Genomic DNA, 26,032 nt, shown 5'->3' on the forward strand with positions numbered 1-26,032 from the left:
AGTACTTAAACTCTGGTATATCCATACAATGCAATACTTTTCAGTGATTAAAGGAATAAGTTGATAATTCATACATACATAAGGAAAAATCTTAAATGCACAATGCAAACTGAGAGAGGCCAGTCTGAAAAGGCTAGGTACTACAGGGTTTCATTTATATGATATTTTGGAAAAGTCAAAACTACAAAGATGGAAAACAGAATAATGGTTGCCAGAGTATGAGGAGAGTGGAAATGATAAATAGGTAAAGCATAGTGGATTTTTTTGTATTGTAAAACTATTTGACATGATACTGTAATGGTGTATCTGTGACACTATGCATTGATAGGAACTTTATGGCACAAAGAGTAAACCTTAATGTATGTAAAACTTTCAAAAATCAACAGGAAGTCATTAGATTGGACCTAGACCTACAGACTGTCTGATTATAACTGATGTTATCCTGACATCAATCAGAAACCCCTCCTTTGCTTCCTGCTATGTGATGGTTCCTGGAACAGGTTGTGGTCCTGACATGGACAAACATGTAAAGTAATTTCCCGTACCTGGTAACTTTCATGTACTAGTCCTTATGACTACTTCCCCTGCCCCGTCCCCTTTGTCCTATATAATTCTTTAGCGCCTGCCAAATGGCTCAGGGATCCATTTTGTCTTGCAGCTGCCCAAGACACGCCTTGTATGGAAGTTTCCCTTAATAAATTTCATGAGTTACCAGACTAGAATAGCTAGCCTCTTTTCTTCAGTCTTTCCCTGCTCTCTGCTTCTGGAGGTAGAATTTCAGTCTTGGGGTTTCCCCCTGGGTCTGCATGTATAATCACTTATCTATTTTATTTTATTGGTCAGTATCACATTATCTACTTTCATAATAGGTGTAGCTATCTGGTAGTGCAGCTTCACTTGCTATTGTTTTTCTTCAAGATACCAGGATTTTTTTTTTTTCACATTCAGAGTTTTCATATTAGCTTTAGGTTTAGCTTCTCAAATTTAAAAATAATAAAGTAACCCCTGATGGTTAAGATTTTATTAGGATTATATTTAATTTATACATTAATCTAGATATCAGACATAGTGGACACTTTTACAAAATTTGTTCTTTCACTCAATGTATATGGTAATACCTTATTTAATTGTGCCTTGTTTAATTTCTCTTCGCAATATTTTGTACTGGTCAATGAAGAAATCTTGTACATATTTTATTCATTTTATTCCTAGGTATTTGATATGTTTGTTTTTCGCAAGCAGAGGCATGATGGGAGCCACTGAAGAGCTTCAAGCAGGGGAGTCATGACCGTAATTGTATATGAAGACAATTATTCTGTTTGGCACAAGGTAGTGAGAGTGGCATGTGGATATGTAGGCAAATCTGGAAAAGTTACACTGTTCACCCTTTACTCCATTCTCCATTATATCTAAATATGCATCAGGTACTATGTCTTCTAGCTCCTAAATAGCTCTTACATATTTATCCGTAACTCTCCATCTTACTGCCACATCTCAAGTTCTGCTCCACATTCTCTTATGTCGTATGCCTGGGTGACTGCAATAACCTTCTCCTCACTCCATCTTCTGTCCCTCTAATCTATTTTTCATATTGTAGCCGTAGTGAGTTTTTACAAAGACAAATCTGATTATGTTCCCCAGGATATGATTTTGTTTCCCATTTCCCTCAGTTGAATGTGCTCACAAGGCTCTCTCTATGGCTCTTGCTCACTTCTCTAACTTCCCATCTCACTATTCCAACTTTCTATTTAACTCCAAAGAATTTCTTTCAATTTCTGGAACTACTTGTCGTGGGCCTTTAAACATATCCACTCTGCCTGAAACAATCTCCCTTGCTCCGTGATCACCCTTGCCTAACTCCTATTCATTCTTCATATCTCACTTCTTTATCTTTGATTTTCAATAGTTGGAATATAATGTACATGCATATGATTTTCATTTATCCTGCTTCAAGTTTGCTGAGTTTCTTAGGTCTGTGGCTTAATATTTTATATTAAATTTGGAAATATTTTTGACCATTAATTTTTAAAAGATTTTTTTCTATCACACCTCTCTTCTCTTTTTCCGAGCCTTCGAAAATACATGCATGTCAGCTTGCTTGATAGTGTCCACAAGTCACTGATGCCCTGCCCATTCTTTCCCCAATTATTTTTGTTCTTCCTGTGTTTTAAGGTGGCTAATTCTTATCAATGTATCTTCAAGTTCACTGATATTTTCTTTTCTTGTTTTTCTGTCCCAGATTTTTAAAAAATTAATAAATTTTGACATTTACACCCCTCACAAAGTGATAACGCCCCCAAGTCTACTACCCCCTGACAAAGTACACAGCTATTACAATACCATTGACTATATTAATACTTTATTTTCTAGTGTCCAATTTATTATAAATCTCATCCAACAAATTTTGAAAGCATACTGTATTTTTCAGTTCTAAAATATCCATATTGTAGGGTTTCTATTTTTCTCCTGAGATTCTCTTTACCTTTTCCTATATATTTTTGAAAACAAATTTATACTTATTTTATTTTATTTTTTTACTTTTAGAATGTTAAATTTTATTTAATACATTGAAAATATTTCAGACATTTATTTTATCCGTTTATTTGGGTTTGGTTATATGGGCTAAGGAAACACATTCCTGGTGCTGAGCCCTGCAGTCTGGGCTGTCACAGAACCTCTGTACCTCAATATCCAAGTGATAAAGCTAGGCCTGGATGGTGCACTGTGGATTGTAACATCCAGGTCTACTAATCTAGTAGCTAAGATTGTACTCAGACTCTCACCTACTTCAAATAGTTTCCCTGTACACACTGTAATCGGTGGCGTCACACACAGAATAGGCACTTGGAACATAATAACTTGACTGTTTACCAAGAATTTTAAGCTTCACATTTTCCAGTGAATGACTGTCACCTAAAAGGAGATTGTCTTCATCAATTTCCATAGAAAATGTCATAATTTGCCATTATATATGGTGTTTCCTGTGAGTATTTTTGGGTCTTCTTTTTTTTCTAGATAGAGTCAAACATCTCCTCAATTTCTTGCAGGCTCAGAGATTTTATAAATGAGTTAACTTCGATAAAATATCTTTTTGCATCTACTGAGATCTGATTTTTCTCAGATAATCTGTGTAATTACAGATAATCTCAGATAATCTCTGTAATCTGTGAATTACAGAGATTGGTCTACTGATCATTAGAAATACCTAAAACATAAACCATTTGATCATGATGATACATTATTATTTTTAAAAAATGCTGAAATTTGTTTGCTTTATAAACATTTTAAGAATATTATATCTACTCTCAAAAAAATTGGTTTGCAAATATTTTGATATGTAATGCCTTTGTCAGGTTTGAGAATTAAGGTACCCCAAGACTCAAAGAGTATTAACCTATTCCTTCCTTTCTTCCTCTCAGTTAAAGTTCTTGCAAAATTAATGGTATGCATTTCTTATATTTTTGGAAGATTTTACTGAAAAAGTAATCTGAGACTGGCCGATTTTTTTGTAACACTGATTCAGTCTATTTAATATTTATTTCTAATGTTGGCTTGATAATTTGCATTGTTTAATAAACATGTTTATTTATCCAAATTATCAAATTTATTGGTAAAAAGCTTTTCACATGTTTTCCATTATAAATGCTCTGTGGATGAAAAAGGGGCCACATGTTAAACCTGACAAGCTCAGAAGACTGAAAATAACCACACAGGATGGTGTGAACATAAAAATGCCTAACTAAGGTGGGCTAAGGCGGGAAGTCATATCTTTACTCTGAAGCTTCCTTGATAATGTCAATCTTTACCTTAAATGAGCCTGTCTATTGTCTTTCTGCACCTAAGGTAACATCCTTGGAATGTCAGTAATCCCTTTTTTCTAACCAGAGCAGGAAACTACAGAATCCCTCATTGTTATTCTTGTCCCTGGTTACCATCTCTGTGCTGTAAAAAGTGAACTATTAACTATTCTGTACCCACCTACATAAAAGAAGTACCTGTCTCTCCAATTTACTTTTATCCAATCCAGAGATTTCCCCACTTTGCTTTCTCCCAGCCCCTTAATCTGTCACCAATAGATGTCATGTAAGTCTCTTCCTGTGATTCCATGTATTAAATAAGCTGCAAACCACCATTTTGCGAAGCATTTTCTCAGTCCTTTGAAACTTTGCTTCCTGGCATCAGTTTGGTTCAAATAAACTTTTATAAACTTTTTCTTAGGCTGGAGGTTTTTTCATCAACAGCTCTTTTGTGATGTTTCCTTCCATTTGTTCATGGTAACCTGTGTTTTCTTTCTTTTATTTTCTCCATAAGTCATGTTAGGGTTTTATATTTTAAAGTTCTTTCAATGAATCATATTTTCTCCTTGCTGATTTCCTCCATTGTGCATTTGTTCTAATTTCATTGAGTCCTTCTCCTTGTTTTATTATGACTCTCTCTGATTGACTTAGATCTAATGTTTTTTCCCCTCTAATTTCTTGACAAGAAAAGTTAAATCAACGCATCTTCAGGTTTTCCCTTTTTTTTCCAACCATAGGTAGATATGACTAGAACCTATAACCAGTGTACTTAAAACCAGTGTTTCCCTTAAAATAATGTTTTAGCTAACATTTAATAATACATGTACATACATTTCTAAGTTCTGTGAGCTGCTCTAGCAAATTATTCAAACCAAAGGGGTCATTGGAACTTCTGGTCTATAGCTGGTCAGTCAGAAGCATACGTGACAAATTGGACTTGTGATTGGCATTTGAAGTGAGGGGACAGTCTTGTAGAGCCGAGCCCTTAACCTGTGGGATTTGATGCTATCTCCAGGTAGATAGTGTTGAATTGTAGGACCTCAGCTAGTACATGAAAATTGCTTGGTGGTGTGGGAAATCACCCCGACACATTGGAATTGGGGCAGAATCTTAGTTGATGATCAGAAGTAGTATCAGAGTCAGAATCATACCAGGCAAGTGGAGTTTTTCTAGTTACCTTTAATGTTATTGGCTTAATTATATAGGATTTAGAGAATACACTTTTGATTAAAATCATCTACATTTTTAGGGGGATTGTCTTCTGGTCCACCATAAGGTGGACTTTGGTAATAGTCCCTATGAGATGAACCAAAGTGAATTTTGTCACTTTTGGGGTTAGTATTCTCTCTCTTTATATATCTATTAGATTAAGTTTCTTAATTATGTACTGAGAATCTCATCCTGCAGGATTTATTGTCTACTCTTCCTATTACTATTAAGAGAAGTGGGTTAAAAGTCACCCTCTTGGTGATTGTGGATTTTTCTATTTTCATATTGTTCGCTATGTATTTGAAGTTACCTTAGTGAATGCATACACATTTAGGATTTTCATGTCTTCCTGATGATTTGTCTTTTTATCATTACAAAATATTCCTCATTATTTGCAGTAATCCTTCATGCCTTAAAGTTCATTATCAGATATTAAAAGAATTACACTGATTTAATTTGGTTAATATACACATGAAAAAATTCTTTTTCAAGTTTTTACACTCTCTATGTCTTCATTTTAAAATTGTGTTTATAATAAATAGCACGATGCTAGATTTTATACTTTATTCACTGAAATATCTCAATCTTTCACTGGGTTAATGTAATCCATTTTACATGGGCCTTATATCTACCACAGTCCATTTCCCCCCGAATTTTCACAAATCTGCATTATGTTTGTTTTCTTCCCCATTTGACTATATTCGTAGTAATCAAATACCATTTATTATGGCTTTTCCCCTTCAATCAATTTCTTATATTTACGTAATCATTATTATTGTAATGATTACTCTAGAGACTGCAACATGCATACTCAACATCATATAGTATAATCCATATCATTAATTTACCTCTTCCCAATACTACTAGAAACTTAGACATGTTATAATAACTGTATTTTCATGCCTCCCAGCTTTTGTAATAAATGTTTGCATTTTGTTCTGCATGTATTTATAATCCATCAGACACTATTAATGTTGTTTTGTACTGTTAATTTTAATTATTTTACCCACATATTGACTGTATCTTGTACTTCATACCCATCTGAACATTCATTGTTCTTTTTGATAAAATGTTTCTCCTGATTGAAAAAGAAGTATTAGTATTTCTTTGAGTGCTGACCTACTTGGCAATGATGTTTTTGCCTAAGGAAAGTTTTATTCGTCTTCATTCTTGAAGTTAATTTTGAAAAACTAAAGAATTCGAATTTTGCAATTATATTAAACAAGTAAATGTGTTATTCCATTGTTGTCTGCATTCAATTATTTTATTGAGGTCAGCCATCTAGCCATTTATCTAATTTCATTCTTTTTAAGATATGTATATTTTATCTCTGGCTGCTCTTAAGATTTTGCAGTGTCTCTGGTTTTCAATAGTTTTATTATGGTATTACTAAGTGTGTGTCTGTGAATTTATCCTGTTTAAAATTCAATTAGTTATTTGAAGCAGTGGGATAATATGTTTACATACTTTGGGGACATTTTCAGCCATTATATGTTTTTTATTACTTCTATTTAATTCTCTCTCTCCTCCCCTACTGGGACTCTATTTTAATGATTTTAAGTTTATTGATATGTTCCAGTCACTTATTGTATTTTTTTGTTTGTTTGTTTTTCCTTTTTTTAAAATTAGTTTCCAGTGTACAAAACAATGCAATAGTTAGACATTTCACCCCTCACAAAGTGATAACCCTCCTCCCCCAATCTATTGTTCCTCTGACATTGTATATATCTATTACAGTTCCATTGACTTTATTACCTATGCTGTACTCCATATCCTGTGACTATATATATTAAATTATTGTTGACATACAGTATTACTCAACTTCAGCTTCAGGTGTACAGTGCAGTGGTCAAGCATCTACACCATGCATGAAGTGGTCTCTCTAATAAGACATGTGTCCATCTGACACCCTACAAAATCTTTACAACATTATTGATTATATTCCCCAAATTGTCTTTCATATCCCTGTGGCAATATTGTAGTTACCAACTTATGCTGTCTAATCCACTTATCGTATTTTTAATGCTTTTTAAATGTTGTCAATAATTGGTAGTTTCACTGCCTTTTCTTCTAATTAATTAATCCAGTTAATTGCACAATGCCGTCTATAATTCAAATTGTTCACTTGATATAGGAAAGCCCCCTCACTATAGGAATTTTAAGTCTCCTTTTCTCTAGTTTCTTAGCTCCCTAGTTCCTGGTCTCAATCACTTTTTAAATCAGTTTCTTACTCTTAAACTAAGGATTGTCCTCAGCCTGAATCATAGAATGTCTCTTACTCCCTGCTTCAGATAATTACCCAGAAGCTTGTGGATTGTAATCATTGTGGCCCAGTGTTCTTTTCACACCATTCTGGGCCTAACTCCTGGGTAAACAATACCACCCGAATAACTAGTTAAAACCAGAGGAAAAAGCTATAGGCCTCATGAAGCTAAATGGACTTTCACCCTGCAACAATCGCTTTGTGTCCTGCTTCTTGGGCCGCGCTTTTATATCTATTAACCAAAATCTATCTCTCCTCATCTAGGGGCCATTGGGATACAAATGTGCCCCAGCAAGGCTTCCAGTACATCCTGACCAAAGAGGTCAACACGGTCTTCCAGGCAGATCTCAAGACCCCTCCCTCTCATTTAAGATCAGATAAGGTGAGAGTTCTGTGAATCCCTGATAGTCAGGGACAACAACCACATTCAGCAGGAAGCAGATACAGAAGAAGAGACCTCTAGTCCCTTAACTTCCTATAGAGATGTATGGGGATCATGCCTTTTGCGTGGAAATAAGGCAGGCAGTTAGAGGCAGGAATTGGGTCACCAAACATTCCTGCACGTTTGACACGGCCTATGGATAGTGACTGCCCAGAGACCTTCCAGAAACCTCCCCTCTATGCCCACATTTTCCCCTTATCTACCATAACCATTAACCACTATGAAGACACTGGAGGACACAACCTACCTAACTAGATTAGACTGGTCTCTCACACCTGCACAGTAAAGGCTACAATGCCCTTCGTCTCACCTTAGCCTCATTATACCACCATTATAATATCATGCATATGCCCGGAAGTTCATTAATATTATTATAACAGACTGAATTCTGGGAAGGAACATGCCCAGTCTAAAATGATGAGATAATAGCCTCTTGTTAATCACAGGTGCCAATCAAGTGGCCCCACACCTGGAGAGGAGTAACCCATTGTAGAGAAAATAAAATAAAATCACCAACCATTCACTAGCCACTCCCTTGTGCTCAGCCCGCTCCTATCTCTTTGGAGTGTACTTTCACGTCTAATAAACTTCTCTTTCACACTGTATTTCTGTGTCTCATTCAATTCTTTCTTTGCTCGAGACGCAAAGAATCTGGACACCACGCGAAGAAGGGTCTGTTCTCCAGTAACACACTGATTTCCTGAATTTGTATATTTTATTTTTAAGCTCTAGAATATATATTTCATAACTCTGCATAGATGTTAATTTCTGGTGAAAAGAATCTACCCTCTTTCACTAGCTTGTTCATTTTTCTTCCAGTTTTTCTAAAATAGTAATCATAGTGATTTTTTTGTTCAGTATCATGTTTTACACTTTCTGGATCATCTTTTAGATGGCTTCTAGCTTCTCTTTTACTACCTTTGTTGTTGGTGTTTTCTTATTATTGGCCATAATTTCTTCCTCTTGATATCTGTGATAATTTTTTATTGTTTGCCAGATGTTATATGTAAAGACCATAGGAGTTCAGGAGAGAATTTCCCTTAACTTGAGAAATTTCCATCTTTCCTCTGTTTGAAAGATAGGCTGAGTGACTGATAACTTCATTACAATTAGGAATTGAGTTTGGTCAGGAAATAGTGTAGTTTTAGTAAAACATTATATACCATAGTGGGCTTCGTATTGAGAGCCCATGTGCCTCTATTCTCTCAGCTCTGAAAACGATTGGTGATGTACTGATACTCAAATTTTGAAAAACTCAATTTTCTAACTTACATTCCAAACTCCTCCAAATCAGACAAATGGTTTCAATGCAAGACAGTACATATTTTTGAGGCAAGTTGCTTTCGACGAGGTCTTTGCTTCCTAAGTACAACACACTAGAAATTTCTGACTTTAGAAGCTTTAACCTATCTCTCCTAAACTCAGCAAATGTGATGTAGGGAAAACTAATTTTGAATCTGATGTGCTTATGTGTCTAACTGTTTCAGTGACACTATATCTTCTATTTTGAGATTTAAACCTCTAGTGTGATTCTATTTAACAGTGTAGTTTAGTTTGGGACTTTTTGAAAGCTTTTCTTTTCTTTGCTTCTCTTCCCTCCCGCCAAACCTTAACGATTCTGTTTACTATACATTTACCATGCATGCCAGTTTCAGTGGTTCTGTTTACTCCAGACCATATGCATACCAGGCTCATGACCCTGGTTTCTCAAGGAAATCTCCAGGACACTGACTTAAAGAAGTTTTCACATCTGCGTAAGATCCATTCCTATCCCTGAAACAAACCTGCCTCTGGGAAGCGCCTTTTTCCAGGAATTGCCTGACCAACTCCCCCTTTCCTTTGTTCTACCTCTCCTTATCTGCCTATAAAACCTTTTTGGCCATGATGGGGGGGGGGGGGGTAGGGGAATGTCCAAAAGCCATCCACTCAGAATGCCGGCATTTTGAATAAACGTATTTTTCTTTCCACCAACCTTGTCCCTTGAGTTTTGGCTTTCATGCAGGGAGTACCCAGACCTTTAGCATGGTGACATAATTTATCAATTTAATCTCTTCTACACACTAAGAGGTTTTCAGGTTTCTCTTTGTTTAACAGAGGCACTTTAACTGGGTGGCCCAAGTTTGATCCTTAATTTAAATTCAGAATTATCATGTTCCAGGGAACAACCATTTTTGTTCCAGGGGAAATAAGCACTAACAATTCAAATTGTTTTTCCTTTTCTGTAATTTTTAAGTCTTTAAATCTTCATTTTCTCCACAGCTCTCTGATACTTTTAAAGTATAAATTTAAAAAAATTTATTTGGCATTGCATAGTCATTATTTTCAGAAAAATCACTTGCCTACCAAGACATACCTAAAATTGGAAGTATTTTCTTTATCACATTTTATAACCAAAGAAACCCAGCAATTGAGAGATAACTGTTAATGTTATTCTGTCTTTTCTAATTTTGTTGGAAACTTGATGTAAATTTAAGTAAACTTCCCAAGATAGTAAAGGGCAGTGGTAAGTAATGTCCTTAAACACATAAAAACCTGATGCTTCCTTCTCCTGCTTTTTAAAAAAATATACCAAGATCAGTACTGTAACAGTCACAATTCAGAAAAAGAGAAACTACATTAGTGATTTTAGAGGGATAGAATTAAATATAAGGAATCAGGTGAACAGCTATTGAAGAACAAACCCAGGTAAGGGAGACATTGTGCTACTAACTGGTTCATAACCATGAAATACTAAGTGTAAGAGGGTGACTCCATTCACAGAACTGAGGAACAAAGGGAAGAGATGAGGGTTACATGAATCTAGAGGACTGTAGGGCTGGTCCCATGGATCTGAGTCTCAGAGCTCTGATAGTAGGTACTTCTAAGCTGGTGTAGAAGATTTGGGATATTGGTAGCAAGCACAAAGACCTGGGACCCAGATCTCTGAAAGTAACACGTCAGACAGCCATGCTGGTATCTCTCAGGTTGACTATGAATTAATTAAAAAAAAAAAAAAAAAAAAAGGATATTGAAACTAAGCATAACTGCCAGTGTAAAATCTGTTATGGAGGTAGCATTGACATACAGGAAGCAAACAGATCTCCCAGTTCTCCAAACTCCCAACTCATTCTCCCTATTGCAGATCCTTATAGGAAGAGGGCTGGTACAACAGAAATGTCTAACAACATAGAGTACAAAATGGTAAGGGTCTTTGGAACTGAGAAGCAGTGTGCCACACCTTTTCCAGAAAATTAAAGAAACAAATTTTAGGAAAAATGAACCTTCTAATTATTTAAAATAATGAAGAGTAAGTAGAAACATACTAGGAATTACCTTTTTTAATGAATACCTATTTGGATACATTATTTTTTTTTTTGGTACTGATTGCTTGTGTTTCCCAAGTTGACTCTGGGAAAATGACATTTTAGGTTGACTAAAATTTTTGTCCTTGTTTTGCAGATGGAGGCAGAACATTTTGTGAGGATTTCCTTTGTTGAATGGGAATATTTTGTGAGGATTTCCCTTGTTGGACGGGAATATTTTGTGAGGATTTCGCTTGTTGGACGGGAATATTTTGTGAGGATTTCCCTTGTTGGACGGGAATATTTTGTGAAGATTTCCCTTGTTGGACAGGAATACGTTGTGAGGATTTCCCTTGTCGGACGGGAATATTTTGTGAGGATTTCCTTTGTCGGACAGGAATATTTTGTGAGGATTTTCCTTGTTGAATTGGAATATTTTGTGAGGATTTCCCTTGTTGAATCGGAATATTTTGTGAGGATTTTCCTTGTTGAATCGGAATATTTTGTGAGGATATTCCTTGTTGAATTGGAATATTTTGTACGGCTTTCTCTTGTTGAATCGGAATATTTTGTATGGCTTTCTCTTGTTGAATCGGAATATTTTGTGAAGGTATCTCTTGTTGAATCGGAATATTTTGTACGGCTTTCTCTTGCTGACTTGGAATCTTTTGTTTTTCTTTTGATTGTTGTGTCTCAACCAACATTTGAGGTTGAGGCTCAACTTTTTGCTCTTTTTCCTTAGGTCTTCTTTTCATACAAAGAAAACAAAGACAACATAGTAAAATTAACAACCAAAGAAGTGAAAATATTAACAGATAAATCCTGCTTATCTTTTTTCTCCTAGGGGGTGGACCACTGTCAACACTACCTCCATGGCCTTTGATTAAGCAGTTGGGAGGGTCCCACATATAGTTGCAATGACAGTGATGTTTATTGTTGCAAATTCCCCTTCTGTTACAGAACGTAGGTGAACAATTACTATCCAAGACAGATATATGGACACACTTCTTGTGGATGCAGAGATGTTCGGCACCACACTCTGTGCCATCTTTCACTTCACCAATGTCAGGTATGGTCATCCCAATGTGGTAGTCAGTACTCCAGCAGTTGATGCCATTGTAGTAAGTCCAATGCACAGTAGAATGATCTCTCAGAAGGGGAATTTCAGTCACGTTCTCACACTGAACCCTCCCGCACAAGATATCTGAGATATTACATTTTAAATATGAAAAGTTTTGGGTACCACAGTGACCAAAACGGTCACCTAGAGTGTTTATTTGTTTGTAGCAACTGTGATTTGCATTCTTTGCCTTTTGGCCAAAAATCTGCCTACATTGTGCAGTGCGGTCATTGCATCTCTTTTCATAGCAGTAGGCACTGTCATTACAGGGAATTCCATCTTCCACATACACATCATCTGGGCACATATGGGATGTTCCATTGCACCACTCTGGAAGATCACATTCATTGACCTCCTTTCTACACACTTCCCCTGATGGTAAGAAGTTGCAGTCCTTGCAACAGTGCCCAAAAGCACAATTAGATCCAAAACTCAGAGTGCAGTTTGACAGACAACAGGCATCTTTTGCACAATGCTGTAAAGGTCCACAATCACACTCCTCATCTTCTTCAACAACACCATTCCCACAGCGCTGCCGTCTAAATATGTCCTTTGCATGTATAGTGTAGCGCAAACATTTTGCCTTAATTATTGAATAGTCCCAAAAATAGGAATAACTACAATTGCTAAATTTAGTTATTGGTGGGTTATCATGATGCATTATACATTTAATATGTCCACATTTACACAGTGCGCTGTCATGAGTCATACCCAAATTGTGACCTATATGATGAGCAAATGCAATTCCAATAATGGTCACGGGTTTGTTTACAAAAGTAACAATTCCACAACCAAAGAGCGATCTACACATTCCTTTAACCATACCTATACCACTTAATCCTCTTAATGTCCTGTGTATAAAAAGATGTGCAGTATCATGTGGCAGGCGGGAAATAAGATTGTTAGCTTTCCAAACGCAAAACAGTCTCAGAGATCTCTTTACATCATCTACTTCAATGTGGTTTGTTTGAGTCCACACCTCCATACCAAACAATAACACTTTAAGATCCATCACCTCATAAATGGAGTCCGCTATGTTTACAATAACATATAGGTCTTCCTGCAACCTTGAGATATTTTTTCCACAATGAAGATAGAGAGTATGGTCAATCACCACTGCTATTTCAATATAGAACCTATGGACCCACCAGCCCTCATAAGAACTTTGCTTCAGAGTAGAATTACCAATCTCTTGAAACTCAAATTGGCTTACAATTTCTTCTTCCATAAAGTCAGATTTCATGGTTGGGTATTGAGTCTCCTTGCTATCCATTTTATATACTAGATGTTCAAATTTGGTAGAAAAAATCATGGGTTTAATTTCGTAAGCAATGTTATTTATCTGTAACAATCCTCGAAAGCCCCCAAAACAGGTACTGAGGGCAACCAGGGATTCTGGGTCCCCTTCCACATAACCATGATAGTAGCAGTCATTCTGAACAAAAGGCTGGTCCTCAAGGAGAGCGCCCTGGTCCGAGTAGGTGAACACTGGCAGGTGTCTGGACAACAAATGCTTCTTGACCTTTATGTGGATAATATGTCTCTCACCCCCAAAATGTAGACCGTAAGAGAGCCAGCCTGGAAGCTTCATGCTGAGGCCAGTGCCTGTTACCCTCAAGGGAATCACCACTTCTGGAGGACTGTGATATTGGGAGTGCTCAGTCCGGGTATGTCCAGAAAAGGACAGAAACACCCCAAGCCAGTGTAGCAGGAGCATGATCCTTATGTATAACACTGCTTCAGTCATAGTCATTATGAAGCCACCGTTATGGAATCATTAGTCCAGAGAAGCAGGAAGGCAGGGCTGGGAGTCACAGATGGTCTGGCTCCTTATTCTGAGCTGGTCAGTGTGCAGGGCTAATCATTAAGTATCTGTCTTCTGGCAAAGTTGAACCATTAGAGCATTAGCCCTATAAGTAAAACAAAAAGCAATATGTGGATGAGGTAGTTATGAGAGGGCCTGAGAAAGAAGAACAAAGTTGGAGGTACCATGCTCCCTGATTTCAAATTATACTACAAATCTGTGGTAATCAAAATAGTATGATACTGGCATAAAAACATACACATAGATCAATGGAAAAGAATACAGAACCTAGAAATAAAGCAACACTTATCTGGTCAATTAATCTATGACAAAAGAGGGAAGAATACAAAAAGGGGGAAAAGATAGTCTCCTCAATAAATGTTGTTGGGAAAACTGGACAGATACATGCAAAAAATATGAAACTACATCACTTTTTAAAAATCATCTATAAAAATAAATTCAAAATAGATTAAGGACTTAAATGTAAGACTGAAACCATAAAATTCCTAGAAGAAAACATAGGCAGTAAACTCTTTGACATCAGTCTTAGCAATTTGGGGTATTTATCGCAAAGGATTGAAATCAGAATCTCAAAGACATACCATAACTCTCATGTTCATTGTAGTACTATTCACAATAGCCAAGATGTGGAAACAACCAAAATGTCTATGAACAGATGAATAGATAAAAAAGTGTGGTATATACGCACAATGGAATACTATTTAGCCTCAAAAAAGAAAAAAATTTGCAATGTGTAACAACATGGATGAACCTTGAAGACGTTATGCTGAATAAAATAGGCCAGTCACATGCAGACAAATACTGTGTAATTCAACGAATATGAGGTATTTAAAATAGTCTAATTCATAGAATTAAAGAGTGGAATGAGAATTACTAGGGACTGCAGGGGGTTGGGGAATGAAGAGTTACTAATCAGCAATCATAAAGTTTTGGTTAAGTAGGATCAATAAGCTCTATCGATCTGCTGCTTGACACCGTACCAGTAATCAACCATAATAAATGTACTTTTAAAAATTTGTTAAGAGGATACACAATATGTTAAATGTTCTTACCAAAATGAAATGAAATAAAGTGAAATAAAATTCAAAAGATTGCCGTAGGCATTTTCTGAGTAATGTCTGTAGCCAAACAAATGCCCTTCACATATCTAAAATCCCTTGTCATACCAAGAAAAAATAAATCATAACTTGAAAGAGAAATGACAATTAACTGATGCCAATATTGAGAAGAAGACTATGTTGAAATTATCTAACCAGGATTTTAAAGCAGCATTATAAAAAAATTCTTCAATAAGCGATTACAGATTCTCTTGAGACAAATGAAAACATAGACAATCTCAGCAAAGAAATAGCAATTATAAAAAAAAGAACACTTGAACACCAATGGGTAAATAAAATGAACTTTATCTTAAAACTCATATCTTAAACAAAAATGTCTCAAAATGGATCTTAAATGTTAAATGCAAAACTATAAAATTTTATAAAAAACATGGGACATAAATCTTCATGATTTAGGACTAGGCATGATTTAGGTTCTTAGACGTGACATTAATTCATCTATTAAATGAAAAGGTAATTGCACCACTAAAAATAAATTTTTTTCTAGGCAAAGTATTTAGTTAAGAGGATGAAAAGGGACACTAGGAGAAAATATTTTCAGATTACATACCTGATAATGAAATTGTACCTATGATATATAAAGAACCTTCAAAAGTCAACATTAATAAAATAAGCAATCCAATTAGAAAATGGTCAAAAGGCATAAATGGATTTTTTTACCAAAGAGGATACATAGATGGCTAATAAGAACATGAAAACATCACCAGCATAATTAGCCACCAGGGAAATGAAAAATCAGACCATGAGCTATCACTATACAGTTATTAGAATGGTTAACATAACCAAACTGGATTGATGCCGACACTTGCTTTCTTCTCTTATACAACAAAGTGGGCAGCCCTGACAGAATTTTAACAACAACAACAACAACAACAACCAAACACAGAGAACATTATGGCTAGGGGAAGTTTAAAAGGGGGAAACAAACTCAGAACTGGAGTATCTAGAAGTTCCCAAACTAACAGATAAATGCACGGCAGATTTTTCAAACCCTCTCAACTCAATTTTGCTCATTTGCACAGTGTCATCATAACTCTGACTTTCTGCACTTCCTCGTAGTACCTGTGGCTAAAGATCTACATTCCCTTATGATTGTTGACATTCAGTCAAATTAGTTTATATTGCTAACCCAAGCATTCTTCATTTTACTCTTGGTTTAAAAGACCACCTCACCTCTATTATAAAACTCTTTTTCTAAAAATCCAGGCCATCAATAATTACCTGTAATTGTATAATGTCAAAGAAAAACACAAATCTTTTAGTATCTACACATAAATTGTTTTCCTGTGTGAGGGAGAACTGTTGTGAGACTATTGATAGCAAGTAAAGACAAAAATAACATTTAGAAGAGGAGACATGGTAATGGAAAAAAAATGGAGTAAATTTAATAGATATATTGACTATCACACAGTTATCCAAGTGGCCTGAGCAGTCTCACTTCTGCAGGTTGGCTGAGGCTACCCACAGACACAAGATTAGTTATTTATTGCTCTTCTAATCTTGAGATGCTAGCTATGGAGCAGAGGAGGTTTTCTTCGGGACTCTATGAAACTTTGGTATCTGTTGCTGGTTTCCATTAGAGCTTCCATTTTAGTAGTTCAGGTCAGCAACATTTCCCTCAGAGGTATTTTTCAGTTTCTCCCTGACTTTAATCAAACCAGTTTCTCATGGGGCAAATTTGAACATGAGAATTTCATTCTTTTTTTTTGGCTTCAATAGATGGCTATGTACATAATAACATTTCATTCCCAGAACATTAGACAGGAAATAAGAGTAAAAGTAAGAGAACATTCATTCATAACTATTCTGAGAAAAAACTAGACCTACTAATTTTTTTTTTTAATGTTCTAGGCCAAATTGGAAGAATGAGTTTAAGCACTAGTTTATTCAATGTTATTAAACTAAGTAGATTTGTCTTTTCCTAATTAATTTTTAATGTTAATTTTTCCAGGTATGATCCAGGTATAACAGAATGTGTTAGTTATTGTATGAATTTTGTTTTTCTTGACCAGCAAATAGTTGAAAAGTGGTCTATTACATAGTACTGCTTTAACCAGTGAGTTTATATTTGTCTGTTGGGCCTCTAAATTTTAAGTTGTTTTATTTATTTGAAGAGAAATTATGTATCCCATATTCTAGTTTAGGAACTTTGAAAATATATGTATAAACCGATGAAATTTTATTATATTGGACCACTCCTGATAAGTTAGCACACTGAACTCTTAACAAAATGTGAGCAACTGAGGAGGCAATTTTAAGGACTCAGAAAGAAGACTGATCTGTATAAAAAATATATTCCTAGTGATATGAACCTTTTTATAGTCAAAATACTTCAGAGGCATATACAATATCCCAGTAAATAGAAACTTTAAGTTAAAACCTAAACTTATTTGTTTAAGTAAGATTTACAGAAACGTTACTATGTAAGGGAAGTTTTAGAGTAAGAGACAAATAAGTCATCCATGTGATCTCCATGTAAAAAAAGTTTTAACTTCTCCTTCCTCAAACTTCCTACTCCCTCCAGCTTTCTCTCTTAGCACCCTAAGTGTTAGCTAGTACTATTATTAACAGATACTTATGAAACTTGGAAGTAGAATACTGAATTTGGGTTTCTTCCTACCCAGGGGTGGTCTCCAGGGAGTCCATACTTATTAAAAACTACCCTCAAATGCTCTGCCCCCGCCCCCAACTCCTGTTCTCTATTTCATTATTCTCCGCCTCAACCCTGGCTCTGCATCATTTTTCTTATAGCAACTCTTTAGGCTTTCTGGAATAATTTGTTCATTAATTTGTCATCTGGAGGGCTCCTCCTCCACATGTTGTGCTGTATTGGGTGTTAGAGCAGGGCAACCAGATTGGAAAGGAAGAAATAAAACTTTGTAAATGGCATGATCCTATATATAAAAAATAATAAGGAATGCACTAAAAACCTATGAGAACTTAAGACAAGTATGGAAAGATCACAGAATACAAGATCAGTATAAAAACAGTCAAATATATTTCTATGTATAAGCAATGAACATGATATTAAGAATACAATTCAATTAACAATAGCATAAAAAGAATTAAAATACTTAGAAACAAGAGACAAATAAGTCATCCATGTGATCTCCAAACTTAACAAACAAATGCAAGATTTATACATTGAAAATTACAAAACTTTCTTGAGCAAAACTGAAAAAGGATTTAAATAAATAGAGAGATATTCTATGTTCATGGGTTGGAAGGCTCAATATTATTACGATGGAAATCACTATCAATTGATATAGTCACCTTAATCCTTATCAAAATTTCAGCAGGGATTCTTTTCAGATATTAACACAGAGATCCTAAAATTTACATGGAAACGCAAACACCTGGACTCGCCAAAACAATTTTGAAAAAGAACAAAGTTGAAGGACTATCACTTCCTGATTTAAAAACATAAAGGTTCAGTTATCAAGACAGTGTGGTATAAGCATAAGAATAGACACAGAAATAAACAGAACAGGAGTGAGAATATAGAGATAAATCATTACTCTTAAAGTCATTCGATTTTTGACTGGCAAAGCAAAGGTGCCAAGGCAATTCATTCAGGAAAGGATCACCTGTTCAACAAATGATATTGGAACAATAGTACATTCAAATGCAAAAAGTTGAATTTACACCCTTACCACACACCATACACAAAACTTAACTTGAAAATGCATTATAGAATCGTATGTCATCAACATAAAAACATAGGTTGTTCCTGACTTTAGCCACCCCCCGCCCCCAGAAGACCAACTAGCAACTACCCATAAATAAGACACCACTGTGAAAATTCCAGAACCTGGGGGTGAGGCTGAAGCAATGTCCTGGAACCCGGAGACTGAGAAAAGCCACATTAGAAGGGTAAAAAGAGTGGCTACGCTGGCTGCATCATCCCTCCCCCAGGCCAGCACTGCACCTCACTGAGATGGCCAACCTAGGCCTACATTTTCTGCAGTGGAGAGAAAACAGAGTCCAAGGTATACATCCAGCTCCCCAGCATTACAGGATACTTTCCAGGAGGCCCTCTTGGGTCTCATTCACAGGGATCACTGCGGCAATCAGGGCTTGACCACCAAGGATCAGAGAGAAATGGAGAAGGGAGCAGAGCTTACAGCAAGCAGTGCTAAGATCTTAGCAGAACACATTCCTCTTTGCAGCTGCACCTGAGCAGAGCTCTGACCATCTACAGAGACAAGCCAGTGGCCCTGTCTGGCTGGAGAACTCACTGTGCAGTTCTGCCCAGTTTTGATCAAAAGCCAGTGAGCTGTGTCAGACGTGGAGCTTTTCTATGATCTCATCCAGGCACAGAAATAAATTCAAAGCTCCGCCTACTGCTGAATATAGCCCACAGCCCTGCCTGACCAGGAAGCCTAACCAGAGAATCTAAGCAGCTGCACAGCCCATCATACTGCTATGCTTCTCACAGTACCCAAGCAGAGAATCTAGGCAGTGGCTCTTTTCATCTGCAGTGCCATGCTGGTGGCCCCATCGGACAGGGATTTGGGGGCAGTTCTGCCTGCTTTGGATCCCCATCCAATGGGTCATAGTGGCCGCAGAGCCCACTCTATTGCCCTTCACACAGAGAGAAGCAAATTTGAAGTCCAGCCCAACTGCTGAGATAGTGTCTAGTCTCACCTGACCAGGAAGTCTGACCAAAGAGTCCATGCCAGCTGCAGAGGTCATTATGAAAAAGGGATCAATACATCAAGGATGTATAAAGAGAAGACTCAGATAAACAAAATTAGAAATGAAACAGGAGATATTACAATTGATACCACAGAAATGTTAAGGATCATAAGGAACTACTATGAACAACTATGCACCAAAGAATTAGACAATCTAGAAGGAATGGATAAACATACAACCTACCAGGACTGAATCATGAAGGAATAGAAAATCTGAGCAGACCAATAATGAGTGATAAGGCTGAAGCAGTAATCACAAACCTCCCAACAAAAGTATCCCAGGACCAAATGGTTTTACTGGTGAATTCTACCAAACATTTATAGAAAAATTAATACAAATCCTTCTCAAACTGTTAAAAGAATTGAAGAGAAGGAAGCACTCACAAACTCATTTTATGAGGTGAGCTTACCCTGATACCAAAGCCAGATAAGGACACTACAAGAAAAGAAAATTCTAGGCTAATATCCCTGATCAACACAAATGCAAAAATCTCCGACAGATTATTAGCAAATCATGTTCAACAACACATTAAAAGGATCATACACCATGATCAAGTGAGATTTATTCCAAGTACAAGAATGGTCCAAGATCCACGAATCAATTATTGTGATACATCACATTAACAAAATGAAGGATCAAAACCACATGATCATCTAAACAGATGTAGAAAAAAGGTTTAGACAAAATTCAATATCCTTTCATGATAAAAACTCTCAACAAATTGGGTACAGAGGTAATACAATTCAACAAAATAAAGGCCATATACGACAAGCTCATAGCTAACATTACACTCAATGTTAAATATATTTATGGGAATACTAAGCAAAAATGCAAGTAAATATATCTTAAGATCAAACCCACTACTGAATGCAGTGTGTATAGATGATGAGGAAGCCACAGTCAATATAACTGCAGGGAACTTCATGGAGTGGGAAAGGTGTGAACTTGACTTTGAATGATGGAATGACTTTGAAGAATGAGACACTGACTCATTAAAAATTCATAGGGAAGGGATAGAAGAAGGTTTCTGGGTAAAAGGAATTACTTAAAGTACGAAGGAGATGCTGAAGAGAATGCTGAGACTATTTTAGAGGTAATTGGCTGTATAGTGTGAGACTAGATTAAGGTGTGTCTTAAGAAGTGGTTGAAATCAGCAGTACTTTCTCCTGAGCACAATAGGAAAGAACCCACTGTGTCTAAGTAGAGGATACTGTAATCAAGTGTATTTTAAGGAAACTCAGGTAGAGAGTCTAATTTCAATTTCTGAGTTTTAAAAATTGAAGGAAGGAGACCAATAAACAGAATCATGCTGTGTGTATGAGATCTGACAAATTATGTTCGCGAACTCATCCTAGAAAAAGTGCTACATACCTCATTGCTAAATATCACTATGGTCCCCTTCAAAGTACTTCCCTTGGGAAGTTATGCACTGACACCAGCACCTAGTCCACCCTCAAAGCAATTTTGGAACTCTTTTTCTGGAATGGTTATCAGAGCTGTCCTCGTATTACCCTCGATGTCCCGAATGTCATCAAATGTCTTCCTTTCAATATTTCCTTTATCTTTGGGTAAAGAAAGCAGTCACTGGAGGCCATATCAGGTGAGCAGAGAGAGTGTTCCAGTGCAGTTGTTTATTTACTGGCTAAAAACTCCCTCACAGACAGTGCCATGTGAGCTGGTGCATTGCTGTGATGCAAGAGACATGAATTGTTGGCGAAAAGCTCAGGTCGTCTAATATTTTCATGCAGCCTTTTCAGCATTTCCAAATAGTAAACTTGGTTAATTTTGTCGAGTTGGTACAAATTCATAATGAACAATCCCTCAGATATCAAAAAAGGTTAGCAACCTCATTTTTACTCTTGATTTGGACTGTTGGAAATTTTTTGGTTGTGGAGAATTGGCTGACTTGCATTGTGCACTTTGATGCTTTGTTTCAGGGTCGTATTGGTACACCCATGTTTCATCACCAGTGTCAACACGGCCCAAAACATTGCATTGCCTTGCCAAAAGGTCTTGGCAAACTTTGACTCTTCTTTGCTTTTGTTCATTGATGAGCTTCTTCAGGACCAGTTTTGCACACACCTTTCTCATGCCAAGATTTTCAGTGAAGATTTTCCTAACTGTTTCTCTATTGATGTTTACTTGTCTGCTATTCTTCTTACAGTCAGCCAATGATTTTGATGCACAATTTGATGAATTTTTGCAAGGTTTTTGTCAGTTCTGCTCTCTACTGGCCGCTTTGACCTCTCTTCATCAGTGACGTGTTCTCTTCCCTCAGGAAAACGTTTAATCCATTTGTACACTGCCCTTTTCTTCATGGCATTATCCCTACAAACTTAAACTAACATGTCCCTAATTTCACTTCCACTCTTGACAAGTTTAACAAGAAATTTAATGTTTGTTCGTTGCTCTCATTTAAGCTCACATATTCTCGCGACGGCACACAACAGTAATAATGAATGCCACTCAGCAAGACACTGCCACACGTCAACACGAACACAGCTGTGAGATACTGATATACCAAGGTCATGAAAACTTACTGAGCTGTTTGTACAGTGCTGCCAAGGTAAGCATATGGTGGCAAGTTCGTGAACTTAATTGTCAGACCTCATATATCTAAATTAGATGTAAATCTAAATAAAAAATTCTATTTTATTTAATTATGTGCTTTGTTTACCTGAAAATTATTTCTAATGTGATTTTAGTAAATATATATATATATATACACACACATATGTATATGGTTCTGACAATTCCACTCATAAAATCAAGTAGAAAATATTATATAATACCTTTCATCTATTATTTTCAATCTCTTCCTTTCAACTGCTTTTTATCTACTGCCTTCAAATATTCATGTTTTTCTATTAAAACAAAATAAATTTTGTTTGACTTCCTTAAATTTATATTGGATGACTTCCTAAAATGTATCCTTTTTTTTCATAGCCAAACTTTAAAGTTGTTTATTTATTTTTTTGCATGAGTGTCATGTTTTTCATTTTTAAATATGGTACTTTTGCACATATATTATGAACTTTTAACTTGCTATAATTTTCTTATTAAAGTTGTTTTTAAAGCAAATTATGAAAATCGTGACAATAAATACGACATACTTTCATAAGTATCTCTAAAGAAATATTTTCCTACATAGTTAAAATGATATTAGATTCCCAGAAATAAGCCCACATATGTTTGGGCAGATAATTTTTGACAAAGGAACCAAAAACATACAATGGAGAAAATAAAGCCTCTTCAATAAATGCTGCTGGGAAAATTGGAAAACCACGTGCAAAAGAATGAAACTAGACTGCTATCTGTCACTTGTGCCAAAATGAACTCAAAATGGATCAAAGACCAAAACATAAGACCTGAAACAATAAGTTGCATAGAAGAAAGCATAAGTCCTAAATTTATGGACCTTGGGTTCAGAGAGGATTTTATGAATTTAACCTCAAAGGCAAGGGAAGTGAAAGCTAAAATAAATGAATGGGACTATATCAAACTAAAAAGCTTCTGTACAGCAAAAGAAACCATCGACAAAATGAAGAGGCAACCAACTGAATGGGATATTTGCAAACAACACCTTCAATAAGGGGCTAATACCCAAAACATATAAAGAACTCATACAACTCAACAACAACAAAAATAAACAATTTAATAAAAAAATGGGCAGAGGACCTGAACAGACACTTCTCCCAAGAAGACATACAAACGGCCAACAGATATATGAAAATATGCACAACTTCACTAGCTATTTGGGAAATGCAAATAAAAACCATAATGTGATATCCCTTACACCTATTAGAATGACTATTATCAACAAGACAAGTAATAACAAGTGTTGGAGACCCTCATACGCTGCTGGTAGGAATGTAAATTGGTACAGCCACTATGGAGAACAGTATGGAGTTCCCTCAAAAAATTAAAAATAGAATTACCATGTGACCCAGCATGGGGTATCTAACCCAAAAATCTGAGTACATTTATCTGTAAAGAGATATGTACCCCTATGTTCACCGCAACATTATTCATCACCATGAATGGCACAAAGACATGGCAACAACCAAAATGTCCTTCGATAGATGATTGGATAAAGAAGATGTGGTATATACACACAATGGAATACTATTCTTCCATAAAAAAGGTGAAATACTGCCATTTGTGACAACATGGATGGATCCTGAGATTATCATGCTAAGTGAAACAAGTAAGCAAAATTTGAGAACCATATGAATTCATTCATATGTGTGATATAAAACTAAAAACAACAAATGAACAAGAAAAATAAATAAACAAAAACTGATAGACACAGACAATAGTTTAGTGGTTACCAGAGGGTAAGGGGGAAAGGGGATGGTATAAGAAGGTAAAGGGGGTCAAATATATGGTGATGGAAGGAGAATTGACTTTGGGGGGTCAACACAATACAGTATAGAGATGATATATTATGGAATTGTTCACTTGAAACCTACATAATTTTACTAACCATTGTCACACCAATAAATTTAATAAAAATAAAAAACAATAAAAAAGTAACATTAGATCTAAGAAAATAAATGATTATTTCTTAAATAATTTCTATCTAATATCCAGTGCTTACTCAAATGTCCATTTATGCCCACAGTGTCCTTTAGAACCTGTTTGTCCAAACAGAATCTAAGCTAGGGAGATACACAGCACCAGTTTTTCATTTCACGGAAATCTCTCTGAATATAAAACAGTCCCTTTTTTAGATATTGAAATGTTAAAGAGTCTGTATCAGTTTTCACTTAGAAGGCCCCACATATTGCATTTGTCCTATTTCTTTATCCCCAGTATTTCTTATAAAGTTATACCTCAAGGTTTAATTAAGTTCTAATTACTGTATATTTTAAAATAAAATGCATAAGTGAAGGGTATACTACATATTGCAACATATCAGGAAACCCATCATCAGCAATGCTAAGATCAAACACTAGTTTAGAGTAGGGACATCTTGATTACTTCAATTATAAAGTTATATTTTGCCTCTTGCAACCACAAGTAGTCTTTGTGAGATGGTTTTAGAACCATGCAAAAGTCTGCTTTATCACAAATCACTGTCAATACTTTTAGAATGATTGATAATCCTTCATGAATCAATAACTTCATTACGTTTGGCAAAATAGTGATTGTTTTTAAACTTCTGTGTTCCTTTCACTTTTTAATACAACATGAGTATATCCTATTTCATTAATATTCTTGGAAAACAAGCTTGTTTATGGCTCTCTAATAGTCCATCATATGAGGGTGCTGTCACCTACACTTTCCCATTATTGAATATTTAGCATTTTCCTAATTTTCTACTATTGTAAATTATGTCTTTATTAATACATTTATCTGTATTTTTGTTTGAACTTCTGCCTACTCCTTTAGGATAGATTCCTAGAAAGGGAATTGCTGGGTCAAAGACTGTTAATATTTTTAAAGTTCTTGTTATATGTAAGACAATTGTTTTCCAGAAAGTTATTTTTTTTAAAACATTAAAAAATCCCTTTTATTAATTAAAATATATTAAGTTCACACATAGTCTAAATAAACCATTATAAGTTCACTATATGCTTTCTTATCAAAATACAGATTACAAGCTTTCAGGCCCATTCTTGCTCTTTTTTTGATGACCTGAGAGCTGTATATTCTGTGGTTTTCAAGACACAGTGTGATTATTTAGTAAATGAGGCTTTATAATACATTTATGACTTTTCAGAGTGAAGTTACATACACTTCTGATATCTGCGAAGATTTATTTATTTCTATCATATCAACTAATATTCCTGACTTCTAACAATTGCTACTATGGAGATAACATTAGGATTTTGATGAGCTGGCCAGTTTTTGTCTCCATCATGAACAATTATTAAAACATTTCATTTCTAAAATTCAGAATGTTCCTCTCTCATTAATGCAGAAGAATGATGCCCTGAACACCTACTTCATATTGACTTAATTAACCACTTTTGTGACAAGGAAGAAAATGGCATATTACCAGCCTTGAACCATGATTGTGATTTCTTAAAGTACTTAACAAAAAAATACAAAAGCTCTACAATTTCTAAACCAATAACCAAACCCTAAAGAGTAACTTCTTTAAGAAGTAGTACTCCAAATCTTAGTATATCACAAGTGTAAAGTTTTTTTTAAAACTGAATGTTAATAAAATTTTTGACACTTTCACTTCCAAAAAAGTTATTTTTTTATATACATTTACACCAGCAACACCACAACCTCACATGAAATTAAGGATTACTGATTAATAATACT

General features: G+C 35.6%; 1 protein-coding gene across 3 annotated transcripts in view; it reads right to left on the reverse strand.

The window, feature by feature from the left end:
- Positions 1 to 11,102: 11,102 nt before the first annotated feature.
- Positions 11,103 to 26,032, reverse strand: part of ADAM29 (ADAM metallopeptidase domain 29) — a 31,182-nt gene continuing 16,252 nt past the window's right edge. For 2 of the 3 annotated variants that reach the window (XM_033134770.1, XM_033134769.1), the window contains exon 2: positions 11,103 to 14,022. In XM_033134770.1, the coding sequence (XP_032990661.1) occupies positions 11,124 to 13,865 (2,742 nt within the window). In that variant the 5' untranslated portion in view covers positions 13,866 to 14,022 and the 3' untranslated portion in view covers positions 11,103 to 11,123. Of the gene's footprint in view, positions 14,023 to 19,179; positions 19,292 to 26,032 lie in introns of those variants that run through there. The other variant, XM_033134768.1, reaches the window with a different exon arrangement.

The sequence above is a fragment of the Rhinolophus ferrumequinum genome, chromosome 18 (assembly GCF_004115265.2).
Source record: "Rhinolophus ferrumequinum isolate MPI-CBG mRhiFer1 chromosome 18, mRhiFer1_v1.p, whole genome shotgun sequence".
Taxonomy (NCBI): domain Eukaryota; kingdom Metazoa; phylum Chordata; class Mammalia; order Chiroptera; family Rhinolophidae; genus Rhinolophus; species Rhinolophus ferrumequinum.